Genomic DNA, 8,872 nt, shown 5'->3' with positions numbered 1-8,872 from the left:
GTGACATCGCTGCTCTGGCGAGCCAGAGCCGCACACGGAAACGCCGTTTACCTTCCCGCTGGTAAGCGGTCCCTATTTATCTACTTGCACCCGGAGGTGCATTCGAACTGCTAGGTTGGCAGGCGCTGGGACCGAGCAGCGGGAGCGCACCCCGCCGCAGGGATTCGAACCGCTGACCTTTCGATCGGCAAGTCCTAGGCGCTGAGGCTTTAACCCACAGCGCCACCTGCGTCCCCCAGGTTCATGAAGTAGGGGGTGCCTAAATTTAGCGAGGTTTATCACTTTTTAAATTTTGCTTTAACTCTGAGTTTGAGGTCCAGAGGCATTTGGGAAAACTGAGTTTCTCTGGCCAAGCCTTCAAAGACCTTCCCGGTTCGTTGCCAACAAAGTATATTTAGTACTTGAGTGCTTTTTCAATGCTTGCTTTATTATTTGCAATAGCCAGGGAAGAGAGCGCAGCTCAATCACCAAATGTACTTTGCATTAGAGTAACAGACAAAGTAGCCTACATTGCTTTCATCCTTACTGTTTCAAAGCTGGAACATTCTACTGATTTCAACTGAGTCGGGGCGGGAGTGGGAAATAATCAGGTGCAATATGCTAGATCATGCTTGGAATTCATTCAGAAAATTACTGGCTAACAAGGCTGCAGACAAACATAACACTATTGGTGTAGCGAGGTTGCTCGAAAAGTGCAATTAGGACATTCTGTTCAAACATATGATTCTTTCCAGGGATCGGTACAGAGGCAACTAGTTCTGAGAATTTGTTATAGGAGCCATGTATACATTGCAGATTGGCAGGTTGCCTGTGATATACTGAACCTACCACCCCCATGTCCTTGGAACACTTTGGTAACTCTTAAATTTTGCTTTTTCGTCCCAGTGTAAGAAAAGGAGGAAGAGGACAAATGCTGAAATAAATAATTCGAAAAACAAAACAAAATAAAAGCATGTGAGAGGCAAGGTTGCTGACTCAACGTTTAAATTTCGGGGTTGCACACCTGCCAATTGCATTGCAAAAGGGGGGGGCAGGCTTGCCGTGTGGGAAAACAATTTGCCGCAACTCCTGTTTCAGTGTTATGTTTGCACGCAGCCTTAAAATCCCAGTCACTTTCCCACTTCAACTGCTGTGGGATTTCATGAATTCCTGAAGAAATAATAAACTGGTTACAGAGCATCTGTGAGATCAAAATCAAGGGAGATTGACGGGTTGGGAGCTGATGTTGTTTCGATCGGTTCAGCGGTGTCCACAGAGGGAGGTAAAAGATCTTCGAGTGTGAAGTCCCGACTAGGTTCCTGAAGGGCTATAATGGGTTTCCACGGTTTCCCTGGACACTTAGGAGCTGGTGGTTCTGTCAGATCCGGTAGAGGTTCAAACAAAGAAGGTGGAGATCCATTGATGTCTTGTGGTGTCTCAACTTCCTCTTGTTGAAGCACATCTAAAGTAGGTAGCTGTTCTGGGATTTCAGCAGCTGGTGTAAGTGTAGTTTTGTCTTCATCAGATTCTTCAGAAGACTTGTTTTTCGGCTTGCTTTTGGGCTTTTTAAGGACGTATTTGTGGCTGTGGCCGTGTTTGTGGCTGTGGCCATGATTGCTGCCAAAGCCTAGGTTACAAGCCCCACTTGGTTCATCTCCACTTGTTCCTGTGATGAGGGCTAGAGCAGCACTTCGGAATGGGGTGTAACCTGGAGGTCTCCTCATAAGCTGAAAAGCCATCACAGTGTATTTAATTAGGTGCTTAAAACAGACCAACACATCCCGGAAGTCAAGATTGCATAATAACAGACAAGAATTAGACTTAACTCTTAAAATACAGTGAAATGTAAATTGGAAACTCGGACCATGCTAAATCCAGGACCACCCCCCACAAGCCCCAATAATGAACTTTCTGGAAGTTGTTCTGATCTTTGAGGGCATAGCTCCACTTCAGGCTTAAAACTGGTTTAAAAGCCATTCCCTCAGCCCAGACAGGGATCTACTGAGCTGCAGTTCTATGAGGGGAAGTTCAGGATTTCTATTAGAATCCTCACTAAACTGCAAATCCAAGTATTCTATGGGAGAAGTCACGATGACTATTAAAATTATGAGGTTGCAGCAACAGATGTGCTCAGAGTGATTAGACTCTAGGGGCGGCTCCAAAACTGCTAAAGCATACCCCCCCCCATTATTGTGTTTCCTGTACCTGCATCATGACTGGTTTCTTCAAGGGCTGGCTTTCTTCTGTTTCCTACAATGGCACACAGAAAAGCAAGTCTCTCAGATACAGCGGTATCTCTGGTCACGTACTTAATTCGTTCCGGTGGTTCATTCTTAGCCTGAAACCGTTCTTAACCTGAAGCACCACTTTAGCTAATGGGGCCTCCTGCTGTCGCTGCCACGTGAGTTCTATTCTCATCCTGAAGCAAAGTTCTTAACCCGGGGTACTATTTCTGGGTTAATGGAGTCTTGTAACCTGAAGCGTCTGTAACCTGAAGTGCCTGTAACCCGAGGTACCACTGTACATTGGGCTAAGAGCATTAAGTCTTATAGGCCAAATGCAATCAACATCTTGACTGGAAGAGGAAGAAGAAGAAGAAGAAGAAGAAGAAGAAGAAGAAGAAGAAGAAGAAGGAGAGGAGGAGGAGTTTGGATTTGATATCCCACTTTATCACTACCTGAAGGAGTCTCAAAGCGGCTAACAATCTCCTTTCCCTTCCTCCCTCACAACAAACACTCTGTGAGGTGAGTGGGGCTGAGAGACTTCAGAGAAGTGTGACTGGCCCAAGGTCACCCAGCAGCTGCATGTGGAGGAGCGGAGACGCGAACCCGGTTCACCAGATTATGAGTCCACCACTCTTAACCACTACACCACACTGGCTCTCACTGGAGCTCTAAAGACTAGAAGAACTAGCATGGGAAGTGGGTCCTTGTCCCTCTCCAGTCTGTACCAAACCACACCAAACCTTCAAGCCAGTTTTCTGCACTTTGATGTCTTTTGGATAGTGTTGGACCCCCAACTCCCATCAGCAACATCAGCGGTCTGCAATGACGAGAGTTGTACTCCAACCAGATGCCTTCTAGATATCACTGGACAAGACTGTTCCAAGTTTATCTGGCTCGTTATTATTTCAATTTCTTACCTGCTCTTCCTCTAAGGAGAGGTTACAGCAATATAAAATTCAATATTAAAAACAGCAGTACCTCATCTTAAAACTCTTATCACCTGGGATAGAGGTATTCATATGACAAAATGGGTTGATGGCCCGTCTAAGAGGAATCTTGGGCCGGGGCAGACAGAAGGCTGCCAGGATAACTAGATGTGAGGTGACAGGGAAAGAGAGTCTTTAGCAAAGTGTGCTGGGAAGAAGGGGGAGAAGAAAGACTGGGATCCATCTTGGGCTGGCTGGCTGAAGGCTGGCTGGGACAGATGCCTTGGAGTCCAAGGCTGCACTGCTATGGGGAACAAGCCCCTCTTGAAATGACCATGCTGCAAGATCTGGACTCCCTCCGTGCAAACAGAAGCTGTAAATAAGTGAATAAACCACATTTCTTAAAGCTATGACAGTCTCTTCTGTGTCTCAATTCTCCAAAGGAACACAGACCCTGGATGAGTGTCTGGAACCCCCTGGACTTTTGCTACCGCTTGGCAGAGTGGGGGTGATTTTGTAACAATATGGATTTTCATACCTCCTGAGGTTCCTCACCACATTTCAATTTGGGCTGGATTTCTGACGTCCAGGGTCTCTCATAAATAGATGCATAGCAGTATAACAGTTTCTGCAGCCAAAACAAGACAGAGCAATGGCACAGCTCTAGTCAAAGGTTATAATGAAATACAAACCCTGGCAAATTATTATAGCTGGGAATGCTATTGTGAAAGCTTGTGGCATTTTCTTATCTGTATTTTTTTTTATATAAAAAAGACCCTTTTCGTTTATAAACAGTTGTGCTGGGTTTTCATGTGAAGAGGAATAAAATTTATTAAGACCACAACCAAACACAAATTAAGGCAAGAAATCTTAACTGAATTAAATATTACCTAGCATTCAGGTCTAACCAGGGAACTAAAGAAGTTTAAATCAAAGTGAATCAGGAATGGACTTCTCAAAAAGTAAGAATACAAATAACCACATGGATCTGCAATATTCCCACCCGCATCCAAATTTTAGATTTATTTAGTGGATTGAAATAAAATATTCATCTTAGAACCTCTCCCAGTAACTTACACTGTCTTCTGTAGTCTGACAATCATCATTCAATTTCGGGACAATTTGCTTAGAGCAATTTGTCTCCTTAATTTGAAAGTGAACTCGGTACATTATTCCAGCGACAACCTGAAATTTAAGGAGAAAGATGACCAGGAGAAGCACGAGTAAAGGGGAATGGATGTTGTAGAGCACACTGTGAATGCTTAGTATTGTTAAATTTAAAAACAGCATGGAGGTTGGCAGGATAGCATGGAGATGGCACGCAGCTCATGTTGGAAGTGAAGCCTTCACGCTGTTCAAGCGCAGCCTCAAAACCCAAGTCAGGACTTTTGCACAGAAAGGGTTGAGCAGTAGGGGCATGTCTTGCATGAAAATTACTATCCCATCTGGCTTAATGTATATATTCTCATGTGGTCTAGCAGGTAGGAATCCTGATTTTTGTGGGATGTGAAACACAAGAGCAGTCAAGTACAACATTCCTAGAGTGGACATAAAAAGGGGTGTCTGGACCAGCCAGTCGGAACTTCCTGTTTCTCCTTGGCTGGGACAGACTTCCTCTGCATGTGACTAGAGGTGGGTGTGACCTCACTTGGTCAGCCATCTCTCTCTCTCTCTGACCACATTTGTCGAAGAAGCAACATCTGCTTTGCCTAAGATGCTCTCTTGGCGTGCAGCCAAGAATGGACAAAGGAGCCCTCTCCTTATGGGATAGTTTCCAGGTGTATATTACTTTTCTAACTTAAGTCTGCCTTCTGTGATTCAATTGTGAACAGAATGTGTGAGTAAACTCTTTTTATACTTTTAAAGAAGACTGTGTCGTGTCTATCTTTTTACGAGGGACTAAATGGGGAATTACCAAAAAGGAAAATGTATTTTAGAGGCTTTAGCGAGCCTGAGCAAACACATCTGCTGTGCAAGTTTAAAAAAGGGGAAAGTTGCTCTGCTAAATTGCATCCCTGAACATTCCCACAGTTTTCACCCAAGTGGCCCAGGTTTGACTCCCAGTATGGGAAAGTCTGAATTTTGGGGAAGGGCTGCAGCTCAGTGTGATGGGTTGCCTGTTTTGCATGCAGAAGGTCCAAGGTTTCATCCCCGACGTCTCCAGGTAGGGCTCAGGTTATCCCTTGCCTTAAACCCTGGGGAGCCACTGCCAGCCAGTGTGGACACCACTGAGCTGATGAATCGTTGGCCTGATTCAGTAAAAGGCAGCTTTCTATGTTCCCATAAGGGACAGGTGGGGCTCATCAACCTGGGAAGGTAGCCCTTCTAGTGGGAAAACTCTGACTCTAAATCTCCTCTGCCTTGCAGAATATATTTGGGAGAAGAAAAGGCTAAGGAATAAACCAGGGGCCAGCAAACCTTTTCAGGAAGGGGCTGGTCCACTGTCCCTCAGACCTTGGGGGGGGGCGCAGGACTATATTTTGGGGGGAAATGAACTAATTCCTATGCCCTACAAAAACCCAGAGATGCATCTTAAATAAAAGGACACATTCTACTCACTTAAAAACACACTGATTCCTGGACCGTCCATGGGCCAGAATTAGAAAGTGATTGGGCCAGATGTGGCCCCCGGGCCTTAGTTTGCCTACCCATGGCGTAAACCCTACACAAATTGAGTAGAGTCCCTAAGGTGTTTGGATGGTGTCTTGTACACTGTCTCCTTCCTGCAACTCCCGCAGCCAAGCTGGTGCCAAATGGATTGCTCTGTTTTCATTTAGACCACACCAGCGAGGCTGAGAAGGGGGTCTTGGAAGTTGAGAGGTGGGGTCTTTGGGCAGCCCAGGGCCTCCATACACACTGCCAATTTGGTGCTGATAACACAGCAAAAACAACACAGGGGGCAGCGGTTACGAGTCATCAGTCTCTGCAGCCACAGCAGGCGCTGTGATTCCCCAGCGGTTTGACTTCACCCCCTGAGGCACATTCCATTGTCTCTCGAGACAGACTGAACAGTTCATCCCAGTTTGAGTCAATTTTCTTAAAACATTACATTGAAATATAAGGGTAGCAACAGAGTCCAGACCTGGCTTGAAGCTTCTGTAATGTTTTCAATTTTGTAATAGAAATCGCCACCACATTGCGAGTTGTATTTCTCCAGGGTAACCGCCAGTGGCTCCTTCAGTTCTGGGCTGTCTGTTGGAATACGTTGAGGGCAACCAGGACAAACAGCGCCAGAAAATTTTTCCTTTTCTGTAAGTAAACGAACAAACTAAGTAAAACACGTTAGATTTCATCAAAATCAAATAATTTTCAAAACGGAGACCTCGCTGCAGGCACCATGCATGCATTGCGACTGAGCACATGCCACGACCACATTCTATTGGTTACCACAGAATGCTTCTTTCAAGCCTAATTTCTGTGGGGAGAGGTGAGGAAGCCCAGAGGAATCTATAGAAGGCCTATGTGGGTGTCAGGCGCTGGTGGTGGTTGCTCGCGAGTAACCAGGCAGGACTCAGACCTGTCTTTTACAGGTTTTATTTGGTGCAAACTATATACAGTGCAGAAACACAAAGTTCTTGTCTGTCCTAGTCGCTTGCAGATTCCGGGAGTGGCCCCTTCCGGTTTCTCCCCCAACATAAGAACTTAGACACCCCAAATCGCCACCTCCCCTCCTTACGTTTCACCCCTCTGCGTAAGCTGGGTGACGGAAACGGCGTGTCTGCCTGCTGGCCAGCCGGGCTAGGTGAGGTGCTGGGGCTCTCAGTAGCATCTTTGAGCCCTCCCCTCGCCTGGCTATCCCCTTCCCCCTCCGTTCTACTGACTTTCCCCACCGCTTGACAAGTGGCTGCTCCTCAGAAGCGTCGGAGGCTCCCTGTATCCCCCTGCCTCCCTCGCCAGTCCCGATGGCACTCCCCTGACAGTGGGCATGGGCGCTGCTGCCATAGCTACGGCGAAGAGGCTACGCTTTGGTCTCCCATCTCCGCATTGTCCTAAGTAAGCTGAGCCTGTGTTCTGTCCTCCGGTCTGTTTCTCACTTGTCTCTTTGGCCCATAGGAATTAATGCCAAGCTCTGTGTGACACAGCACTGTGACCCAAACAGAACCAAAAAGTGCCCTACCTTTTTTGCCCCCACGTAGAGATGATGAATACTAACTTCACCCCCCCTCCAATTTTTTTTTATAATGCTGCAGTTACAAACCTCGAAGGATGCACTTCTGTTCAGCATGTACAAGCTTCCCTTTCAAGTCCACAACGGCATCAACTACACAACTAGCTATGTGCTGGAAGGGGGACAGAAAGCAAAATGAAGACAAGGTGAAGTGGTCATTGAACCCCAAAAATAAAAGCAAATGCTGTGTGCTGGCCGCTACATCTCAAGCTTTGCTCTTCTTTTTTTGATGTCCTGATGTGGTCCTCTTAGTTGAATTGGAAAAGGAGAAAGGGAATCCCCAGATGTTAAGGACATACCACACCTCCCCCCCCCATTCCCATTCCTATAGGGCAGCAGGGATGGAAGAGAAATTCGATTTGGTTCACCCTCCCAAATTTGCAGTGTCTGAAACAGCACATGAACCAAAACACCGCCTTCAAAATTCACACTTCTTTGAATTTTGCAATGCAGTTCTCCCGACAAGCAACACGCACAAAGCTGCATATACTAGGGCTAAGTGTGATTAAAATAGATATATTACAAAGAATAACACACAAAATTGCATTAAATTAGGGGGAAATTGGTTTGTAAAAATAAGGTAATATTGCATACAAAACTATGTACATGAGGAGAAACGGGCACTAAATTACTGATGAAATTTCATTAGTATTAAGCTCAGTTCTTGTAAAGGTAAAGGGACGCCTGACTGTTAATTCCAGTCGTGGCCGACTCTGGGCTCATCTCGCTTTATTGGCCGAGGGAGCCGGCGTACAGCTTCTGGGTCATGTGGCCAGCATGACTAAGCCACTTCTGGCAAACCAGAACAGTGCATGGAAATGCCATTTACCTTCCCGCCCGAGCAGTACCTATTTATCTGCTTGCACTTTGATGTGCTTTCTAACTGCTAGGTTGGCATGAGCAGGGACCGAGCAACGGGAGCTCACCCCATTTCAGGGATTCGAACCACCAACATTTTGATCGGCAAGTCCTAGGCTCTGTGGTTTAACCCACAGCGCCACCCGTGTCCCTTGAGTTCTTGTAGTCAAATAGTAACCCATAGTTTAGAAGGTGAGCAGAGGCACTTAATTCCATTTTTCTGCCAAGGGTGGGACTTTAAGATCTGCTCAGTGTATATTCGACTCACACACATGGAGGGATGAATTGCAATTAATATACCCTCTCCTACCCTCTCATGACCTTGTTTCTGTTTCAGAGGTTTTTTGATGTCCATTGCTTCCCTCGAGGCTTAAGTTCAGCTGGGCAGTTCCTTAAGAAAGTTGGGAAGGCAATGGCCATAGCTGTTGGGGCGAGAACAGTACCATGCTTTCATTATGATAGGAGTTAGGGTTACAATTAGCTCTCATGGCTAACAGCTCTTCCTATGTATTCCTCTTTCTCGTCTACTCCAGCAGTGGAGAACCTGAGAACCTCCAGCAGTTGTCGGACTCCAGCTTCCATGAGCTGCAGCCATCCTGGCTGATGGACAGGGATGATGGGAGTTGTAGTCTGGTGAGCTGCAGTTCCCCACGCCTGTTTTGCAGGGTCTCCAAACAAAGTTCCTGATTCACATTCCCCCGATCCCCTGTAATCTG

General features: G+C 46.3%; 1 protein-coding gene across 1 annotated transcript in view; it reads right to left on the bottom strand.

Moving 5' to 3' along the window:
- Positions 1–406: 406 nt before the first annotated feature.
- Positions 407–8,872, bottom strand: part of KNG1 (kininogen 1) — a 29,381-nt gene continuing 20,915 nt past the window's right edge. The window contains exons 6-11 of the mRNA XM_081911090.1: positions 7,329–7,410; positions 6,213–6,379; positions 4,208–4,315; positions 3,669–3,758; positions 2,185–2,229; positions 407–1,706 (exon numbers count right to left, since the gene is read on the bottom strand). Of these exons, the coding sequence (XP_081767216.1) occupies positions 1,170–1,706; positions 2,185–2,229; positions 3,669–3,758; positions 4,208–4,315; positions 6,213–6,379; positions 7,329–7,410 (1,029 nt within the window). The 3' untranslated portion in view covers positions 407–1,169. The remainder of the gene's footprint in view (positions 1,707–2,184; positions 2,230–3,668; positions 3,759–4,207; positions 4,316–6,212; positions 6,380–7,328; positions 7,411–8,872) is intronic.

This window comes from Podarcis melisellensis (assembly GCF_964234715.1).
Source record: "Podarcis melisellensis genome assembly, chromosome: 5".
Classification (NCBI taxonomy): Eukaryota; Metazoa; Chordata; class Lepidosauria; order Squamata; family Lacertidae; genus Podarcis; species Podarcis melisellensis.
Note: the sequence above shows the minus strand (reverse complement) of the source record. Positions and strands in the feature narration are given on the sequence as shown.